The sequence below is a fragment of the Ursus maritimus genome, unplaced genomic scaffold (assembly GCF_017311325.1).
Source record: "Ursus maritimus isolate PB19 unplaced genomic scaffold, ASM1731132v1 scaffold_12, whole genome shotgun sequence".
NCBI classification, from domain to species: Eukaryota; Metazoa; Chordata; class Mammalia; order Carnivora; family Ursidae; genus Ursus; species Ursus maritimus.
The window spans coordinates 43,087,368-43,110,516 of NW_024423564.1; the positions used below are offsets into that span (position 1 = coordinate 43,087,368).

General features: G+C 39.0%; 2 protein-coding genes across 2 annotated transcripts in view; one reads left to right on the top strand and one right to left on the bottom strand.

The window, feature by feature from the left end:
• The window catches only part of TNNI3K (TNNI3 interacting kinase), a 277,662-nt gene that overhangs the window by 53,726 nt on the left and 200,787 nt on the right, over window positions 1-23,149 (bottom strand). The gene's annotated exons all lie outside the window — the stretch shown is intronic.
• On the top strand, window positions 6,377-20,578 carry LRRC53 (leucine rich repeat containing 53). The gene is made up of 4 exons (XM_040626705.1): window positions 6,377-6,539; window positions 8,850-9,665; window positions 14,769-15,284; window positions 17,986-20,578. The coding sequence occupies exons 1-4, from the start codon at window positions 6,377-6,379 to the stop codon at window positions 20,319-20,321; spliced, it is 3,831 nt and encodes a 1,276-aa protein (XP_040482639.1). The 3' UTR covers window positions 20,322-20,578.

The window sequence follows — 23,149 nt, forward strand, 5'->3', positions numbered from 1 at the left end:
TATCTAGCCCTCCCCTGAGGACACTGCTTCCCCCAAGCCCTCTCAAGTGAAAGCTGTTTTTTTCTTGCCTATTCCTGGTACCTCTAGGTCGGTGGGGGTATAGATGGGGTGAGTGGAGCTCTGGGTCTTCCTTACTGTCATTGCAACTTCTAAATGGCTTCTCTTCTAAAAACCACCAGTTTACGAAGCTATTGCACCAGTCACTGTCCCTCATTCTTTGAAGGCTTTAGTGTTTAGCTCCCATCACGCTAACACTACTAAGTGCTTTTATTATCCGTGCAACTCAATGGCCTGACTTCTGGGTTCCTTTGCCTCCTCTTCTGCCTTGACCTTACACTCGATCTTCCTGGTCGTCACTTAGCTCCTGGGGCCTAACAAGGTCTGCAACCCTTCCATGTTTCCATCCTGTCAATTTCCATCAGATCACTATCTAGGCTCAATCTTCTTCCTGTCTAGCTTACTTCTTCTGGAACCCTGACTCCAACAATCTTGAACCACATGAACCATCTTGCCACCTTAAAGAAACCAACTTTCTACTGTGAACCTTTGCAAATATACCCTAAAGTATTAGAGAACAATTTAATAAACCTCCATGTATCTATCCCTCTGCCTTAAAAACCGTGTTTATGCTAATATTGTTCTATGTATATACATATGTCTGCATCTATCTACTCACCTACATATTATCTAATATATCTCTCTTATTTTTTTGTCCATCTTACCATCTTTTCTTTCTTTCTTTTTTTTGTTTCAAGTTTTTATTTAAATTCGACTTAGTTAACATATAGTGTAATACTGGTTTCAGGAGTAGAATTTAGTGATTCATCACTTACATATAACACCCAGTGCTCATCACAAGTGCCCTCCTTAATGCCCATCACCCATTTGGCCCATCCCCCACCCACCTCCCTCCATCACCCCTCAGTTTATCCTCTATAGTTGAGAGTCTCTTATGGTTTGCCTGTTCATCTTATATCTTTTCACTGGCATTTGCTCACCTTGTTTCCTCCCTTCTTTAACTTAGATTTCATTGGCAATCATAATCACTCTCTTCCATATAGCCTCAGCCCCCTTGCCTTATCATGCACTTTCGGGAAAAAAAAAATCCCTATCTTGATTAAATCCATCCTGACTGGTCTTACTTCAAAATCATGTCCCTCTAACCTGAGGTGGACCCTCAGTACTGCTTAGAGAGCCTATTACACATTTTTGGCTCACTCACTCTCTCACACTCCAGATACCTATTTTGTACCTTCTCCTCTTTCCTCAAATGTCTAATTCCCACTACTACATTGACCACCCACCAATGTCTAAACCCACATAATTTGCCTGCACTTGCATTTCTATGGATGAATTTTGCCTTTCTAACTGAGGTCACTTCCTTCACTGTGTACTAATCTACTCAAGGGCATTGCTCTAACAATAATTCCTTCCTAGTTTTTGCATCACCAATGTTCCCCTTCTATTGTTTAATCCCATACAACCATACTATAAATTCTTCCATCTTAAAAAGAAATAAGCAACAAAATAAAGCTCTTGGCTCCACTTCTTCCTCAAGGTAGTGCTCCATTTTCTCTAGTCACCAAAATTGTTCTAAAGAGCCGATTAAATTTGCATCTCTTACTTTCCTCTTTCCATGTATCCTCCACCCCAATCAGACTTTCTTCTCTAACACTCTGCTACAACTGATCTTGTCAAGGATACAAAGGCCTACCTCCTCATTGTTAAATTCAAAGGTTACATTTCAAAGCTCATCTTACTTGGCACCGCATTAAATACAAATAATCGTTCCTTTGTGCCTGCAACATTCTTTAATTGGATTCGAGGTCACTACTTCTCACTATTTTTCTCCTCTCTCACTTTTTCTTTCTTAGTCTCCCCTTTTAGTTTCACGTTTCCTTTTCATCTTTAAATTCTGGATTGTACCAGGACTCAAGTTTTGGGTCTCTTCTCATTTCTCTTTAGAGTTAATTTGTTGAGGGTTTAATTCTGTCTCATGGCTTTAAAAAACAACTCCCAAATATCTATATCTAGCCCAGTACACTTCCTTAAACTCTAAACTCACATACGCAATTTCTTATATTTATAGTCTTCCCTGCTTCAGTAAATGGCAACTCCATCCTTTCACTTGCAGAGGCCAAAAACGAAAGAATAATCTGTGACTTCTCTCTTTGTCATACTCTCTCTTGCTTTTAATCCACCAGCAAATCATATTCATTCTGCCTTCAGAAGGTATCCAAAATCCGAATGAACAGGTAGTATTTATAGTGTATCAACCTTCCTCCAGACAACTGTAAGCTCTGGACAAAATGTAAAAGACAGCTACCCAAAGGCAGTAGAAAGGGGACAGTAGCTTCTGGAGGGGAGTCACTTGGAAGAAAGGAAGGGCATGGAGTCAGTTTTCCATCTTTTTATTTTATTTTTACAAAATTTACCCTAAGGGCAGACCCCATCTGCATCGTAGGGAACAATTAAAATTCTTACGAAAGCCTCAGGGTTTGCTTGCTTAAAGAACCAGAGGACAAAATTCAGGGCAACACAGTATATTAGCTATGGTTTTGTAACAAATTATCACAAATTTAGCGGTTTGAAACAACACCCATTTATTATCTCACATTTTCTATGGGTCAGGAGTTGAGTGCAGATTAACTGGGTTCACCAGATTAAAATCAAAGTGTCAGCTAGCACTGTGATTCTCATCCGAGGCTCAAGGCCTCTTCCAAGCTCCCCGGTTATTGGAATAATTCATTTCCTTGTGGTTGCCTGACTCAGGTCCCTGTTTTCTTGCCAATAGTTGTTTAGGGATGACTCTCAGCTTCTGGAGAATGCTTACAGAGTCTTGCCACATGGTTCCTATGAGTGGTTCTAAGCATGGCCATTGGCTTTCTTCCTGGGCAGCAAGGACATGTTTCTCTTCTTATTCTGTGTGGTCACTGGAGAAATATTCTCTGCTATTAAAGAGCCCATCTGATTAGATCAGGCCTACGCAGGAAAATTTTCCTTTTGCCATATGAAGAACCATAATTATAGGAGTAATATTTAATCATGTTTGTAGGTTCTTTCCATATTCAGGAGTAGAGGATTATCCTTGGCATGTATACCGGGGGACAGGGTCTTGGGGTCATCCTAGAATCCGGCTTGTCATGCATAGGCACTAGAAAATGAGGAGAGATCCTGGAAGAAAAGAGTCTAAGAAAGGGAGCCCCAGAATCTGCATACAGACTCTGTTTAAATCTTTGGCTGGCCTCTGGACCACATATGCATGGAACAGACTCTAAACAGCTCAGGTAGGTTTAAAGAGATTAGATCTTTTGCCTGATGTAGGGCATTTTTCTTACTATGTTCTCAGACTGGAATTATCTAACTCTTATTCTCTGACTGTAGAAATCCTCTGCCCTCCTAAAGGCCCAATTCACAAGATACATCCTTCTTAAAGGGTTCGAGTGATTCCACAAAATAATTTTGCACCATTCTTTAGATTTATTTCATTCTTCCTTGTGTTATCACTAGGAATTTACATGTTTATGCCACTTCAGAAAGTGCTTTGAGAGTAAGCAATGGTTTGTTTACTTCTGTATATCTAGCATGTTCCATTGCACAGGATAGCTTGTTTGAGCTCAAATTTGTTATATTAAGTTGCATCAGATAATAAAAAAAAATCCATAATCTACTTCTCCTTCTCATCTAAACCACCATTATCTCTTTCTTGTATTATTATAATCGCCTTGTAACTATTTTTGCTGCTTCTATTCTTTGCCTATCAAAAGTATTCCCAACATGGTAGCCAACCTATAGCTAAAAAGCTCAATGCTTTTCTTCTAAGTTCAGGAATAAGACAAGAATGCCCCCTCTTGCCACTTTTATTCAACATAGTATTGGAAGTCCTAACGAGTAATTAGGCAAGAAAAAGAAATAAAAAGCATCCAAATTAGAAAGGAAGAAGTAGGGGCGCCTGGGTGACTCAGTCGTTAAGTGTCTGCCTTCAGCTCAGGGCGTGATCCCGGGGTCCTGGGATCGAGCCCTATATCGGGTTCCTCCACTGAGAGCCTGCTTCTTCCTCTCCCACTCCCCCTGCTTGTGTTTCCTCTCTTGCTGGATGTCTCTCTCTCTGTCAAATAAATAAATAAAATCTTAAAAAAAAAAAAAAGAAGGGAAGAAGTAAAGCTCTTTGCAGATGGCATGATATTATATATAGAAAACCCCTGAGACTCCACCAAAAAACTGTTAGAACTAATAAATCCAGTGAAGTTGCAGGATACAAAACCAAATATATAAAAATCAGTTATATTTCTATACACTAATAATGGACTATCCAGACAGAGAAATTAAGAAAACAGTAGTATTTATAATTACATCAAAAAGAATAAAATACCTAGGAATAAATTTGACTAAGGAGGTGAAAGATCGCTACATGGAAAACCATAAGATGTTGATTAAAGAAACTGAAGAAAAAACACAGATAAATGGAAAGATTTTCCATGCTTATGGATTGGAAGAATTTGTATTAAATGTTAAAATGTCCACACTACCTAAAGCAATCTACAGATTCAATGCAATCCCTACCAAAATTCCAAGGGCATATTTCCACAAAAATAGAACAAAGAATCCTAACATTTGTATGAAACTGCCAAAGTCTTCAAATAGCCAAAGCAATCTTAGAAAAGGATAAAGCTGGAGGCATCATGCTGCCTGATTTCAAACTATATTACAAAACTATAGTAACCAACACAGTAGCCAAAATACCCATTTTGTTTATTTATTTAAAATATTTTATTTGTTTTCTTGACATAGAGAGTGAGAAACCACACAAGCAGGGGGAGCAGCAAAGGGAGAGGGAGACACAGACTCCCCACTGAGCAGGGACACTGATGATGCAGGGCTCCACCCCAGAACCCTGGTATCATGACCTGAGCCGAAGGCAGCCGCTTAACCGACTGGGCCAACCAGATGCTCCTAAAATAATCATTTTAAAATGTGTTACAGATTAAGTAACGCCACTCATAAAAGCCCCCAGTTAGGCTCATCTGATTTGGATACAAAGCAAAACAAAGCCTTCCATTCATCCGTACGGCGCGCATAGCCTGCCCTCAGTGTTGCCTGACGCTCCCTTCGGGCTGTGTCCCTGGCACGTAGACCTCCGCAGGCCAAGCACACCACACGCTCAGGGACTTCTGCATTTGCCATCTCTCCACCTGCACTGACCAGTGCCTTCACCTTCTCCAGGTCTTTGTTCAAATGTTACTCTATCAGAGAGGTTTTCCTTGTTCACCATTTTTAGAACCCCCAAGCTAGTGCTATTTGCTCCCTTTCTTGCTTTATTTATTCCATAGCACTTATTAGCAGATGACTTAATACATATTTCCATATTTATTTATTCGTTGCCCATGAGGGCAGGGATTTATCGTTGTCACTACGGTATCCCCAGTGCCTTTAGCAGTGTTTGGCCTACAGAAGGCGTTCGGTACAGACTGTTGAACGAATGACAGAATTCATGATTTTATGTTTTATTCACATTTTATTTAATCCTCAAACTAGGTTATTATATAGGTAGAGCGTTTTTATTATAATGTGCTTCAAGTCCCCCCCCCCCCAATCAATCAGGGAATACATTATAACTAAATGGCCTTTTTGGGATATTATATCCAAATGATGGTAACATTTCATTGGAGGGCTGAAAAAGCATAAAAATAATGGTAAAATTTAACATTTATTAAACACTTACAGCATTCCATTTAATTTTTACAATATACTCTATAATGTAGGCATGTTATTATTTCCATTTTAAACATGAAAAGGCAAAAAATAAGAAAAAATAAATAATTTACCTAAGATGCTATAGTCAGTAAATAGCAGAGCTGAATTCAAAGCAAGGTAGAGCTTTGACCTTGGTGCTCCTCCAGACTCCCTCTCAAAGGATGGCACCTACATCTGTAAAGAATAATTCGCTTGTACTTATATAAGACGCAGTGCCTGAGATTAACTTCTGCATACTAGAAGGAACACTGGACAGAGAGCTAAAAGATGTGAGGTCAAATGCCAAATAGCTAAGTGACTTTAGATGGTTCAAGAACCATTCCAAACTTCAATCTTTCAGCCTCCACTTAAGTTGCAGAATTAAAAGAATTAAATAAGATAATATATGTGCAAAAGCTCAACAAGCTGTATTCTACAGAGTAATTTAATTTTCAAATAAACGATTCTAATGGGTGTGCCCTGGATGAGCTCTCTAAATTCATAGTCGAATGCTTTAGAAGTTTGTTTAAATTATATACAAATTAAGAATTCTAGCTATTTATCTGTATCTTGTGAGAACCCAAGGTGCTCATTAAATAGCAGAAATCACCCCAATGCCTCATGAGCTGAACATACTGAAATCATGGAAAATAAATGCCAACCTCATGATGTGCCTTGCCCTCTCCTTTCAGGTGGATGGCTCATACTCTTTGGCGTGGTGCTGCGGCTGGTGGCAGCTTGTCCTGCGTCATGTGTGGTGTGCGCCAGAGACGTAACCCTCTGTCACCAGCTAACCTATATAGTAGGTAATAAAGCCAATAGCTCTAAAAAGCAGTGTTAAGGGTATCTGGCAAATTTGTTGCCATGGCTTTCATCGTGCTGAGCGCTCTCTGGGCTCAGCCTGATAGAAGTAAACTTTTCAAAGAGCAAGCCTTTCACAGGGATGAGAGACTGATAACATTATTCTACTTTCCTGTTTCTGGTGGTCTCAACCAAAACTATGTTAAGACCTTCAGAAGTAACTGAGGTATTTTGCTATTACAAAAGAAATACTACCACTTCATGCAGCCACACACTTTTTTTTAATAAAAGAAAAAAAATAAATCACTTTAATTATATTTTTGTCCACACTTTGTGCAGTTTTGAACCCTGTCACTTCCTGGAAAAAAAATATCAATGAATCAGAAACCTGAACTGCGATTGTTCAGCATTAGTAAGATTAAGTGATGTACTAGCAAAACAGATTATTATCAAAGTGCATCTAATTTTGAAAGTCTAGTCTTTTTTTATTGGTGGTAAATGAGCTGTAGAAATGCTAACAAGATACACTGCCTGTATTCATTACATATTGCTTGCTTAAGTCAACAATTTAATAAGACACCTTATTAACAAATTTGAGGAGAATGTGATTTACATTCTGATATCCAAGAAGAGATAAACAAGCTATAAGCTCTGCCAATGGAAAATTTTCAGAAACAAATCTGAGTTAAGATGGAGTGAAAGAAGATGATTTCATTTCTAAAATCCTATGACTCTATGAAAATTAAGAGATAGACGTTATCGTCATCCTTGACAGAAGAGAGACAGTTTCAAGGCTGGTTGGTTGTACACTGTTTCCAATTAGTATTGAAAATACTTAAACAGTCAAAGAGGTTTCCTGACCTCATCACATTTTTTTTTTTTCTGATCAGAGATAGCTGATGTCTGTAAGAAACACCGCAGCACCTTTGCATCTTCCTTCTCATTTACAGAATGCCACATTGACGAAGTTAAACTTCATAAACACTGCCTAGTAAATGGATGGCTTGTGAGTACAGCTTCTGTCTATTCCTAGGCAAGAAGTAATTGACAGGATCAATAGCCTGCTCCCTCGAGTCAACATATCCCTAGAGAACTGGGGATCCATAAAAATAAAACTCCCTTAACCCAGATCAAAAACAATATTGAGAGAAACAAAATGCTAAACTGGCCAGAATTAATAGAATTCAAATAATCAGTGATAAATACTATACAGAAAAAAACACGTCATGATTTAAGCTTGTTTGTACTGTAGAGATGGGAGCAATTCTTCCAAAAGAAGGCACCATGAAAATCCTTTTTCTACATTTTTAAAATCTCTTTGTTTCAGCAGTGTCGTCTGAATTTCATAAGGGAATTGTGATTTGCTTCCCCCGTGGCTGATTGTTCTAATATCACCTGTAGACCTCCCAGGGACAATGGACTCTTCCATCTTTATGACACTGTCATTTGCAGTCAAAACAATTTTAGCATGATAAAGATGTGTTACAATAACTCCTGATTATAATACATCTTTATTGAGTTAAAACGCTTTGATTTCTAATGACAGAGCAGTGATAGCTCTGAGGTGATTATGGTGAAGGGGTTTAACAGTTGGAAGCCCTGAGTACCACCTGTCATCACATGATGTACTTCATTGGAGGGAACAGATATTAGAGAGGAGGCCAAGATGGGCCAGACTATAATGAGAACCCCACTGACAGATCCTCAGGTTGTCTGGAGAGAATATAGATCCTTACCAAGTTGCCAACTTTTAGCCTGGAGCTAAAAAGCAGAAACCAACACTCCTTCCCACTCCTCCCACCCAACTTATACCTTTAGGTTTGAGAGAAAAGATGACTGACTTCACAGCATAAATAAACACTGCTAGTGGAAAACTGGCTATAAGCTCAGACACAGGTGTGGCTCGAGGGTGAGTCTGTCTTGGGCCCACAGGGCTGGAGCCGGTCAGTACACGGCCTCACAGAGAGGAAGCCTAAAGAGCCACTTAGCAAAAAAAAAAAAAAAAAAAAAAAAAAAAAAAAAAATCGATGGTGATAATTCCAAACAGTGAATTAACTTTGACATAGAAAGGAACAGATGGGTTTATGTTTCTCAAATAAACATGTCATAGAAACAAAGAACATAAAAATCCATCATTCGGATAAAGAGCCAGCTTCCTCTTAAACCGAGAAATCAGGGAATTATTTTCATTGTGTTTATTGTTCTTACCCAGGTGATAAGATTGCTCAGAGGGCATTGAGTATCTCTGCTCTCCACTGTACTCCCCTCCCACTTGTGTGTATCTTGCTTCTAGTCTGTGCTTTTCTTCCCCATAGCAGCCCCTGTGACCACGAGGGTGTTAATCGTCACTGATGGAAACCTCTCCTCTATAGAGAACACAAACCTGTCCCTCTTGTTTAATCTTGCCTTGCTCTCCTTGAGCAGAAACGGCATCGAGGATGTTCGGGAAGACGCCCTGCATGGCCTCTCCAAGTTGCGGACATTGTTGCTGGAGCACAACCAAATATCCAGCTCTTCGCTCACTGATCGCACCTTCAGCAAGCTTCACGGTCTGCGGGTGCTGGTGCTTAGCAATAACGCTCTGCGCAGCTTGCAAGGGTCCTGGTTCCGGAACACCAAGGGCCTGACCCGGCTCCAGCTGGATGGCAATCAGATCACTAATCTGACAGGCAGTTCCTTCGGCGGCACAACGCTGCCCAGTCTTAGGCATCTGGATTTATCTAACAATTTTATTTCCTACATCGGGAAAGATGCCTTCCAGCCCCTGCCTCAACTACAGGAAGTGGACCTTTCTCGAAATAGGTTGGCCCACATGCCAGATGTTTTCACTCCACTGAAGCAGCTAATCCTTCTGAGCTTAGATAAGAACCGGTGGAGCTGCTCTTGTGATCTTTACCCCCTTGCCCGGTTTTTAAGAAACTATGTTAAGTCTTCTGCTCACGTGCTCAGGAATGCCAAGGACCTCAGTTGTCAGCCATCTGCCGCGGCTGTGGCCCCTGCACAGAGTGTGCTAAAGCTGTCCGAGACCAGCTGTGATTCCAAGGTTTCCAACTTCACTCTGGTTCTAAAGGACGGGAGTCCCCTCCTCCCAGGGCAGGATGTGGCCCTGCTGACTGTCGTTGGCTTTGCAGGTATGCCAGGGAGAAGTGTGCCAAGCTTGTCTCCATGTTCCTAAAGTACATTAAATGATGCCTTTCCCAGGCAATTTGGGGAAGTTTTCCAGGGCTTGTGGAAGGGAGAGGTTGTCAGTAGATGTGGGAGGATGTTGACTGACTGGCACAGGGTGTAAGAATGTCCTGTTGCAGAGAAGCTGTCCAACAGAGGAAAGGGTCTTGGACCAGAATTCAAGAACTCTAGTCTTGGTATAATAACAACCGTAATCCTAGGTCAGTTCACGTGCCATTTAGACTTCAGTTTTCTTGTCTGTAGTTGAGGAATAGTATCTACATTTTATCAATCATCCATTCGCCATGGAGCCCTGGGACATTCATTACAACACTAGAAATAGGGATTAAAAAGTGACGAGACCTCATCTCTTTTCTCAAGGTACTCACACCCGTGTGCCCCTCTGTGGCATAGTAAGAATCAGTGGGCTGAACCAGGTGCACGGAGTTGATGTTGTGCCAATCACATGAGTCCTGCTCTATGGTGGTTGTACAGCGCAGTGATTCAGTGTATGAGCTCGGCAATTAGCTACCCAGGTTTGAATCCTGGCTCCCCTCTTACTTGCTACGTGGCCTTGGGCAAGTTATTTATCCTCCCTGTGCCTTGCTTTCCTCCTATTTGGGGGTTTTGAATTCTTGCAAGATTTCTGTTTATCAACTCATTCATAAACTTGGCCCATACTTCCCCAAACCGACTAAAGAGAAGATAATTTTCAACTCTTTAATTTTTCTATGGTAGGTTAAACATTTCTTAACTATGCATCAGCTATTGTTGCCATAAAATGATACTTAGTGTCATTAGTCAAAGAGCAAATATACATGAGATTTCTTGAGTTATCTGCCTGGATGTGTGTTTTCCCCCTATGCTTGCAGTGCATGGTGAAATCCTTTGCGCTTGTGGGTAACCATGGTGATGAGGTGTGCGTGTGGTGGGGGGGTGTGCCCCAAAGCTAGAACACCAGAGGCTTTCAAATGACATCCAGGACTGAACTGATGTATTTTGAATATGTGCTATAAATAATTATTCCATAGCAGGTTTCCAGTGAAACCTGAACATCAGATTTTTAACTCCTGACAGTTACACTTTAAATCAGAATAGATGGAGACCAGCGTCAGGTCTAAACAATGGAATTACCATCGGCAGTAATCAAATTCACTTGGAAGTGAAGTTAAATCCTCTCAGAAAGATAAATTATTTTAAAAACTGTGTAACCATGTCGGTAATTATATGTGTTAAGAAATACTTTACCATAAAAGACAAAAGCAATAGGGCAGGGAGTTTTACTTTAAATGTACTAGAATGCTAGAACTCAAGTGCTAGTTCTACGGAATAATTAATAGATATTCCAATAAAACCATATACAGATGCACACGTAAACAACATGTTGTAGGGTTCCAATAGATTTGAGTAACTCGGGATTAAACAAAGTGAAATAGGCTTCTTCACTGCAGCATTTTTCTCATTGCCTTTTGGTTTCTAATGAGTGTTATGAATCCTTAACAGGAAGATAACAATGTGGAGAATTTCTTAAATTTATTTAACAAGTAACTCTTTTTTTCACAGAGGATTTCATTAAATTAGTGTTTGGTAGGGCATCATTTTGGAAATATTGCAAGAGACTAATTTTCAGTATCTTCTAGGTATTTTCTATATCTATTTTCAGAAAAAAAATTACTAAAAACTTATATTAGTGTAGAGATGGATATAAATTCTGGAAGATTCAAAGGTTTGGTCAAAATAATAGGAAGCTTATTATGCATGGACAAATTCTGGTAAGTTATAAGTATGATTATACACATATTAAGTTATAATGTGTGAAAATATCATTATGTATCTCTCATCGAGTGATTGTTAAAGGTGCTGTTTTTAGGAAATATTTTTCTTTAAAAAATTCTGACTATACAATTTATTCTATTAAGAGTCTACTCCTTCTGGGGGTGCCTGGGTAGCGCAGTCGTTAAGTGTCTGCCTTCGGCTCAGGGCGTGATCCCGGCGTTATGGGATCAAGCCCCACATCAGGCTCCTCCGCTGGAAGCCTGCTTCTTCCTCTCCCACTCCCCCTGCTTGTGTTCCCTCTCTCACTGGCTGTCTCTGTCAAATAAATAAATAAAATCTTAAAAAAAAAAAGTCTACTTCTTCTGAGGTCAAAATGTAGTTAATAATCTATACCTGTAGATTTTGGGGAAAAGACAGAACTATAATTTGACCCCTGATTCCCCTTCCTCCTTTGGCTACAGATAAATCATCACAATTCCAGGGAATATAAATAATCATATTCAGTGAATTTAAAACTAATAAGTGGTTATTTGGCATCAAACACCAACATCTTAAAACCTCCTATTTTGTGAATTGGTTGATGAAAAGAGAAAGATTTCATGAAGCTGTAACATTTCCAACAAGGACTTATCATAAAACTTGCTTTTTGTTGTTGTTGTTTTTCCAACTCAGAAAGATTGTTAGAACACTTTTAAAAATAGCAACAATGCCCATGGCAATGAAAATTCAACCATCTTCTTAATAGCACGTTCAGCCTGCCTACAAGCTTCATTTGCTGCTTTTCGCTCTCTGTACTGATAGAAAGTGACCGTACCTTAGTGGTAATGTGATGCAGACATAATACTAGCACCAACAGCAGGAGAGTGAGTGGTTCCTCACCATTTAGACACAATTAGAGGAGTAACTTTACCCTATAATCAGATTATGCCTACTTTCATTTCAATGGCTGATGCATGTGTTTAAGAAAATTTAGGTCTTCCTTTCCTTTATTATTTGGCTTAGTAACTGCATCAGTTGTACGAAGTATTCTCTTAATGATTTTATTTTTTGGACTCCCCCACCCAACAGCTGAGTGTTGCCCTAATAGGGCAATATTGAACCAAAACAACAGCAGTAGCAATCATAACCATAAACCACAATGACGATTCACTGAACCTTACTATTATCAAAGGACTATTTTAAATGCCACATATATTATCTCATTTAATTACTGAGTGGTATTAATCATCCCTGTTTGATAGGGGAGGAAAAATAAGGCTCAGAGGGGTTAAAAAACTTGCCCAAGGAAAGTGTCAGAACAAGGCTTTGAATCCTGAGTTTTCTTACTCCCTGTAAGACATACAGAGTGTTTCTAAAATTTTATTATTTTTATATGTTTTTAAAATTTTAAAGCCAAAAGTCTAATTTGGGATTACCCTAGCTCCAGGCAATAAAATGTCTGATCTAAGTTTTGCTACTACTTTTTAAAAATGTTGTGTCTTTAATAGAAATTAAATTATTTCAAAATGTGATAGCACTAAAAATACATTGTCAAAAAAACTAAAGTGGGGCCCATAAGACCTCAAGATATGGTAAACTACCCAAAGGTTGAGGGTTTTTTTGTTTTTGTTTTTTGTTTTTTTTAACCAGAGACTGCTGTTCACTTTGGTTAACCTTCATCTTTAACAGAAAAATGAAGCAATCATGCCTGACACGCTCTCTTTTCTTTCAAGTTCAAAAAATACCATCATGTTTTCCTTAAAGTTGTCTGCAGTGGAGGGAACCAGGCATGGTGCAGTCAATCACAAAGTCTAAAATGCTGATGTCATCTCTTTCACTGGCCTCATTTCCAGAGTCAGGAAACTGGGTTCTCCAGGGGAACTGACTTGCCTAAGGTCACACAGCAATTTATGGACAGAGCTGGACTTAAAAAATGGGGCTCCTAACTTAGTTGATACTTACTCCATGTCTTCCTCATCACCATTTTGGGGATTTGTGAGATTAAACCACTCAGTGCATTTCATTATTAGAACTCATAAACAGAATCCCTTCTGTTTATTTAAGAATTCAATAAACATTTCTGGTGTGCCTGTGCCAAAGTTGAGGGTACTGGAGTTATAATGTTGAACAAGACTGAAAAGGTCCATTTCCTCTCCGTGCTTAATTCTATCTAGCGCTGGAAGACAGACAGTGAACAAGCAAGCAAGAAAGTGAGCACAACAATTTTATGCTGTTATAAGGGCTAAGAAAAAAGGAAATGACTGTGACTGAGAGGGAGTTGGGGTATAATTCAAGAGACTTTGGTTTGAACATCTAGGTGGTTGAGCGTGCCATTTGTCAAGATGGGAAACTGAAGTAGAAATAGGTTTGTCTCTGCATGTGAGTTTGAGTAACACTGCCCTTTACAATTTTATTCAGAGGATAAGCTATACATACATAGAACATGAAAGGGCAGTGCCAGGCAGTCTGAGATTAGACGTCAGTCATTATTTTGTGGGAGTTCATAGAAGGGAGAGATCTTCGCAAGATGGAAAAAACAGCAAAGGTATCAAGAAATTTAGAGGTACTGATTTAGTTTTTAAAGGATAAATAAATTAAAAAAAACCCCAAATTTCAAATAAATAGAGATAGGAGAAAGCACTGCTGGCGTCACGAAGGGCACACACAAAAGCTTAGACACACCTAAGACTAATGGATTGCAGAGTTTGAAACACAGTGCTTGAATAATGAAACATGAAAAATCAGGCAGAGGAGGGAGGTTATGGCCAGACTGCACTGAGTCTTGGATGCCCAGGAGTTTGGCCTTTATGCTAATAGAAAGTCAATGACTTTTTCTGAGGTAGGGGGTGAATCTTTAGGGATGATGAAAGTATGGCTTTAGGAGGAGGTTATAGTATATGGGAATTTCAGGGTATGTCCTAAATGTAGTCTATTTTTATTCACTATGGGATTAAGAAATAGGAAATTTGGTTTCCCATAGGCAGAAGAAGAATTTCAGTGCAAGAATTATTTTATCTTGAATGAATCTCAGTCCATGAAAAAAGAAAAAAGACCTTTTTTCTACCAAAGACATTCCAGATGGTATTTTTCTTATAATTTTTAATAGCTACAAAGAGAGATCCAAATTAACCAACAGAACAATGTTGATTAAATAGCCTCTGTCTGGACTGATATTTTTCTACATGGTGATAGGATTCCCACCCATTCTGATGCCCTTTAAGCCATTAACCTTGATATTTGTGGATTTCACATTTGGTGATTTATATGTCTCTTCCTTTGATGTTATCTTTTAATGGTCTCTCTATTTGTCACAGGAGCTGTTGGTCTCACTTGCCTAGGTTTAGTTGTATTTAACTGGAAACTCCGACAAGGCAAAGCAAATGAACACACATCAGAAAACCTTTGTTGCAGAACCTTCGATGAATCCCTGTGTACTCATGAGGCAAGAAATTACCACGCTAAGGGATACTGTAACTGCCACTTAACTCAGGAAAACGAGATAAAGGTCACGTCCATTGTGGGGTCTAGAAAGGAAACGCCGCTTTTACAGGAAAACAGCCATCAAGCAGCACTGGCCTCTGAGTCCACAGCCCTTGACGGATCATTTAGAAACCTGAAAGGTAAAGACCATGGGGCAGACAGCACTTTCTTCTGCTTTGGTGGCAGATTGCTGCAGTCAGGACGTGCAGAGCCTCCTGGGAATATGGAAGCTTTTAATGAAGCAGGCTTACTTACAAGATATTGTCCAAAGAGAGTTAAAAAGCTAAGGAATCATGAGCCTGGGGAAGTCCAACCTCAAACTCTGCCACAGCATGTAACAAGAACAATAGGTGAGTTGTCTTGTTTTAGGAAATCCCACTCTGTTTAAATTCCTCTGAAAGACATAATCTCCTTTAATTTTCTCTACAGTAGAATGCTATAAAAATCATTGCGTATCACCAGTCTATCCTTCTAAAGATACTAGATGTGTGTGCGTGTGTGTGTGTGCGTGCGTGTGTGTGTGTGTGTGTGTGTGTGTGTGTTTGGGGTAAGGTGTAGATGAGGACTCCCCTACCCTCAGAAGCTGAGAGTAAGTATATCTCATGCCTGCTGGAAAGTGAATTTTGTGACCCAACACCTAACGTTTTTTTTTTTTTTTTTTTTAAAGAAAAGAAGGCATTTAAATAGCAATATGCTGTTAAGATTTATGGGAGGCTGAGTATCGGCTTCTATTCCAACATCCTTCGAACTCTAATGCCAATTCTGCAGTAAGCACCCTTCTCAGAGCATGACATGTTAGAAGAATGGGCCTTCTCATGCTAGTGATTCATTTCAGGAATGATGTCAAGACACACACTTTGCTTGCTGAGCTGTCAGGGATGATAACTTCCCAGTCCAGGGAAAGTCAGGACTTAATTCATCGTTCCCATGTTGGGAGCCAAGTGAATCTGGCCGTGACATCTACCCACTGTACATGGGCAATGTCAATATTTAGAGGGAGGCAATGAATTAAATGTCTTCCTTTTCCTTCCTGAATAGTAAGGTGATGCTTTCAGGCTCAGCAGTGAAAACTTTGACAGCTTCTCTGTAAAGAGGTTCCTGTCATTTATTTCATTTAGTTTACAATAAGCAGAGCTTTCTCTCAGAATATGAATGGTGGAGAGACTGCACCAAGAAATTCTCACCATGGGGATATGGCCCTTAAGATGGATATGGCGACAACTGGAAAAGAATGAAACTGTATGTTATCTCACGTGTGGCATAAGGCAGGATGTGGCTTTATTCCATTGCATTCCCCAGACTCCAGTTCTTACTAGTTTCTGGGGACTGATGATTTGACTCAAGAGAGAAATACCCAAGAAAAAAAAGACAACAAAACAAAAACACCTGCCATAGAAACCAGATCAGACTGGCTTTATTTTAGAAAGAAATTAGCACTTACCCTTTCAATAGAGTCACACCTCAGGCAGATGTTTAGCTTTGTCCAATGCCTTAACTTTTCTGTGGGAAATTCTTATACTGAAGGGAATGTTGTCTCAACCATTTAAAACCCAGTCCCTTGTTTTACACAGAGAACACATTTGTTTGTCAAATCAATACATTTACTATTAAGAAAGACTTGAAAGTCTGCTACATGCCAGGCATTGTACTGGAGATAGAGAGGACAGGTATGGGAAAGAAAACAACCAAGGCCACACCTACTTTAGAACAGAAGTCAGTAAGAGTCAATGTCACTCAGATTTTGTCTTCAAACTTGGAAACACAGAATCACAGTATTTCAGGAGTAGGGGAGATTTAGAGATGGTCTAGTCCAATAGTTCTGAATATTTATCTTTGAGTCACAGAACTCTCTTAGAATCTGATAAAAGCTAAAATTCTTTCCCCAGAATAATTTTATACCACCATAAATTTCCCATCTAAGTCTTATCTCTTGATACCCATTGAGTAAGTAGCTTCTCCAAGGTCCCCCAGAAAGTTGAAGGCAAATCTTAAGAGTTAGATGCTAGTGTGAAGCTTAGCTCATGTCTTCCTATCTCTGAACAGAAATACTTCCTTCCTTCCTCTGGATAAAACAATTTCAGAAGACAAGAGAAAGTATATTGATAAGATGTAATTTTAAACTTAATATGCATTGTGGTTAAGAGGGTAGGGTTTAGTGTCTGACAGACCTGGGTCAAGTTCTGTACATACCATTAGTGGACATGTGATGGGGGGAAAGCATTTCACCTCTCTAAGCATCTTTCCTCATCTGTAAAAGGGATAGGACAACAGGACCTGCCCAGTCGATCAGATCTCTTGTGAATATTAAATGAGATAATGCAGGTACAGTACTTAGCACAGTGCCTGGCTCTTAGTAGATGCTTAATTAATGGTAAATATTACTATTATTTTTGTCATTAGTATTATTTAACAGGTATCATTAATATCAAATTAACATGTACCATTTAAAATTCACAGATAGAGTTTCCTGCAATACAGACCAGGCCACTTCCAAAATACTCATTCACTTAACAAATATTTAATTAATACTATATTAAGTGATGGTAAATAAAACAGGTATGGTCTCTGCTTTGATGAAGCCAGTAGTATCACAGGTATTTCTTTTTTTTGTTGAGGGTATCTGGTGTTTGAAACCTAAACACTACCGAATATGGTATTGTGTTCTTCCTAATATTTAGTTCCAACTGGGAAACTAATGCAGAAAAAAATTGTGATGGCCATTTGAAGAGAGCTTAGATATTATTTATATTTAAAGCTAACCTAACCAACAACTAATGTAAAGATGTGCAACTACGAATGTTTGTATTTCTAATTCTGTAACTTTTAAGTCAGCATCACAACCGATCAGAATGTGGTCATAAAGAGCAGCTTTGTAAACGCACTAAACTGCCCAAAGTCTTTTGTGGGTTCGGTGAAAAATTAGGAAGTATTCAAGAATTGCCATAATCAGAGGAATCATTTTGGTACCTTTCATAAGGTTTCTAAGCATCTGTTTGGTTGGGGTAATAAAACTCTGCTCTGTGCCAAATTTCTGCATTTATTGTTCAGCAGATATCAACGGTGACACATTTAGTAGAAGATATGCAACATCCGCTTCAGTGTTGGCAAGAGAAAGTCTTGAAAAGCATTTAACAAATGAATCATGGCAGCCTCCAATAGAAAAAAAAGACAATGGCTTACAACCTCACAGGCAGAGACATTTTATTACAGGCTCATCATCCAAGCCTTGTGAGCCTGAAGAACATTGTGTACAAAAGATCTTACAAAAACATAGATCAAAATATGATGATCCTTGTGGACTGTTAAAATGGAGCAGGCCTAGCTATTTCCAGCCAAACAATTCTCTTATCTGTAAGTATGTGCCCTGTGATCAATTTCAAGATTATGTGAAAGAAAAGAAGCCAAATCGTCAAGAACATTCAAAAGCCAAGAAAGAGCAAATCCAAATTAACAGTGCGATAGAAAAATTCCTTATGAGTGAGGACAACATGGAGTTATCAAGGTTATCAACAAAAATCAAGAAAACATATTCCCCTAAGAGGGTTAGCTTCTGTGATCCTGATTTAGTAGAAAAAAATAGTCTGGCGATGTCATCTAAAACATCAACCCACTGGAAAGAGCAGAAAAATCAAAGTAGCCACCTGACCACCTCGGATCTCAAAAAACGTGGCAATCCTCAGGAGGGAAACAAAGGAGGAAAATGGCCTACTGATCCACAGATTCTGAAAAAGAAGAGAACCAATCAAACTGACCTCAAAGGGAAAATTAAAAAACAAAATTCAAGGATAAAATTAAACTCACACCCTTTCAGGAAAGTCAAAGTCCATCCAGAAAAATCCTTGCCAGAACTCCCAAAGAAATGCAAACAAGTATTGTTACTGCCGAATAAATTACCTAAAGCTTCTCAGAAAGAAGCCAATATAAACCTTGTGTCCTCTGCAGATTTTCCCCAACAGCCAGAGAGTAGCAACTATGTTAAACTCACGTCAGAGAGTATGCCTCTCAAACATGCTCCAAAGCAGACCCCATATTACCAAGAAAACACTAAAAAGACTCCTCTCTTCAGTGCTAATGACTTACCTGTAGTCACCCAGAGCTCCGGGGAAGGCAAATGTCACCCTAATGGCCTCATTCCTGATAGCAATTCATCAACACTGCCTCTGCCCACACCCATCCTAGCTGATCAAAGGCATTCAAGCTCTCAGTTTTCAACTGAGCAAACTGAAGGTGCAACTCTCCTTGCATTGGAAGTGCATAGGTATTTACCAGCTACTTGGGAAAATACAGAAAGTGATGTTTTACCACCCAGCATTTCCAGGGGGTCTACTGACCAAGAGGCAACAGAGCCCACTGAGCGCATGGAGCAGGACAAATCAAAGACAGTTGAGCCAAATCAGTTTTCTTCGTTCCTGGGGAATCAAACACAACTTGCAGGTGTCCACAAGACTGACCCCTATAAGGAACATACTTTAAATCAAAATGAAACTTTGAAACATGTAGAGCAACACTCAAGTCATGAACAACTTGGAAATGAGGAAAAAATGTTAATGACCGAATGGAAAATACCATGTCAAATTGTGGAAGGTTGTATCATGGATGAGGGAAATGATGTAGGAATAAAACTTCCTCAAACAGAAACTGAGGATTCCTCTCTCATTTCCTCTGAGACACAAGCCACAGGCGACCTAACATTGATGAAGACAGATTCTATTTCTTATCGAAATAGAACAGAGACTCCCAAAGAAATCAGTACTTCTCTTAGTACTCAAGCCATTTGGAATCTAACCAACAGCAGCAAAAAAGAAATTGATGGCACAAATGCATTGCCCAGAGATGATGGCAATGAAACACTACGGATAAAAATATTAGGGAAAGAAGCGAAGAAAATGCTGGATGAAAACAAGGCAGATTCTAGTACATTAATCAGGACCGCACAGATGACCTTAAAAGGCAGCAGAAAAGAAATGCAGCAAACTTGGGAGAATGGAAAAAGTGAAAAACATATGTTGTATGATTCAAGCTCTGCTGAGGCTACTATTACAGCTAAGGATTTGAGTATCACGTGTCCCCCTGAAGCTGAAAATAGACCTTCGTGTAGCGAAATAGATCTTCGAATTAACTGTAATATGCAAGATTTAGGAGAAGTTCAAAACATTCAACCAGATGCAGGTAACAGTGCACATAAAGGAGGTGCAGTGACAGTGGAGACGCACCAAGGGCTCTCCTCTTCATCTGAGTTAAACGACATTAGTTTTGAGACAAAAAATAAGGTGCCTCTAATTCCTAGAAGAACAAATGAAGCTGAAAACTCCGCTCCAAAACCTACACAGTACCCACCATCTGTTGATTCTGCTAATGCATCACCTTTAGAGGCAGAACTCAACTAATAATCATTTTCTATTTTCGCTTTCTTCAAAAGGACACACAAACACCCCCTAGTCTTTGCAAGCATTCCAAATGCATTATTTTGGTGGAAAATTCCGCAGTAACTCTATGTTATCAATGAAATAAAAGTACATGGCTGGATATAATGCAAAAATCAAAGATGGAGCCACAAGTTATGTTTGACACAATTAACCGAGTTTGCTTCTCTGAGGAATGGAAAAATGGGAAAGAAAAGTTTTGCCTAGTTCTGGAAAAGAAAGCAAACATTAAAAAAAAAAAAAAGCCTTAAGCAAATGAAAGATTAAATAAGAAAAAAGTACTTGAACAGATTTACACTTGATGTTTATTTTATGGAAATTACTATACACATCTCAATTAGTGGTATTACAATATTGCTTTCTACACAGATGATTATATATTCATATTTGTGCCTGATCTGTTTTCCTAATTATGGTATGAAAATAAAAATTGAGCTTTGTTTGTTAACTGTAGTCTAGCTGATATGCATATTGGTATATTTCAACCATTTGCAACTGTTGTGCTGACAATTATCCTAGATCTTAAGTGGATTTTTTTAGGACCTGTTATTTCTCTAAGAGAAAAGAATTAAGGATTTCCAGGGGTTGTAGGCTTTCTGTAAATCCTGTAAAATCCTCTAAATCCACTAGGTGGGGATCTCGGCTTCAATCATTTTAGAAGAACAAATGGGGCTTTAAGATCAACACAATGGATCCTGAACAAAGGGAATTTTAACAAGCTTTATTGCCAATTGTTATTAACTTAAGATTTTGAAAACTAAATAACCTGTTAGTATGTAAGCTTTCAAGGTTTGATCTCTTAAGTTTAGCATGTCACTATTGTTTGGTGTGAGTACTCCTCCTTGTGCACAGGAATTAAATGTCCTTAAAAATATGAGATTTAAAAGCGGTAGTAGAATAAGCATCTCTCATTCAAAGCCACACTTATTGGAAAGATAGAGGTATACTCAATTTTATTTTTGATATCCCAGTAAAACATCGAAAGCATACCTTCATGGTATAGAATATTATATTTTACATTTCCTCGTGGGAAAAAAGGTAGTACTTTCTCTTCCTCTGTATCTAATATATTTTTACATATTTTATATATTTATGTAGATTCTAATATATTTTTATATAACAGGATCTTTATATCTACATTCGGCAATATTGTACAGCCTAAAAGACTATAGAACAATGTAAATATTGCTTACACGCCCCACCCCGCCTATCTTCTGTTTTCTTTCCTATTCAGAATTGCCAGCAAATGATGTAACTTTCTTATTTTGAAACTCCCTAACCTTATTCCCTCTCTTCTTTCTGTTTTCTCCCTGGATTCAAAATTTCCTTGCTTTTAACTCCAACTCCTCTCCCCTCTATTTTTGTTCAGCCTCTCTGCCTGAGCTTAGCTCCTATGCCATCTGTCTGCCTCCCCTGATCCCACTTCATTTGGTTAAGCGCCTTTAAGGTGAGAAGAGCATCTATGCCAACTTCTTGCACAATAACTTTATTCTAATTGACAGTTCCCTTAGTTTTGTAGACCAGGTTGGTTTTTTTTTTTTTTTTAACTCTTGGTAGCAATCTTTATTTTTTCTTTTCTATGCTTTTTTTTTTCTTTCTTTTTTTTAAAGCACCTTTGCCTTACGGCAGACTGCTTGGCTTTGTTCTCTCACTGCCAACAATACCCCTGATACCTAACGGCCTTGGGAGTACTCTGGTCACTAGCTGATTCTCAGAAGGCAGGGATGACAGCTCTCCTGGGCTACTGCCTCTTTTCCATTTCGTATATCCAGAATTTCACCTTCTTAGGACGTTGTTTCCTTTGAAGTAGTTCTCAAGTTTACCCTTGCTCCTGAATCCCCATGGTAACCATTGTAGTCTTTGTGTTGTAATCAACTGGATTAATGCAATAGCAGCCCAGCTGGAATGCTCTCTGACTTCAGTGTCTTTGGTTTCTGTTTCAGCCCACTAGCTCTCTGCCTTTGCTGGGCACAGATCGCCTGACGTGCTTGCTAAATGCAAAGTCCCAGGCTCCATCCTAGACATTTTGATGCAGTAGAATGGGGCCTCAGAATCTTTGTCTTGAGAAATATTCCCGGGTAAACTGGAGTATGTAATATGCAGCCCGCACATTAAGAAACAATGCTCGACTATCCCAATCACACTAGAAGATAACTCAGTGCCTGTCTCACTATAGGAACCACGTATAATTCTTTAAGTTATCAAATCTTTTCATACCAAATTCACATGAATTTTCCAAAAAAAAAATTACTTTCATCATACTTCTGCACTGCTTTAGAGACAAAAACACAATTGCCTGGAATCTCATATCCAACTTCCCTATCCTGGTTTCCAAAGCTTTCCAAAATCTGATCTAACAGGACTTTTTCCACCTCTCACTGTTTTCCAACCAGCATTTTCCATTTCCTATAGGCCGCTGTTCTCACTGTCCTCTTCTATCTTTGTAGGTCTCGACTAAGAAGACATATATAGGAGATAATAATGTGGTTCACATTCAAGGAGTGAGGCAAAGACAAATATGAAAGAAGGAATGAGTAGTGAAGTTGATAACCTAGAAAGCAAGGACCGGGAGAGCATGGTGTTGGTGTCTCAGATCTAAAGATGAACTTGTTTCAAATGATGGTGTAGAGATCTAATCCCTCAGTGGCTACAATGTTCTCATAACTAATAAGTCCTTCCCTTGTGTCCTTTCTCTCAGTGAATTTACACAACTTCTCTTTGCTTGGACTGTTTTTCTCTCTCACCAACCCCCTTTATTCAGCAACTCCTAATTATGCTTGTGATCTCAGTTC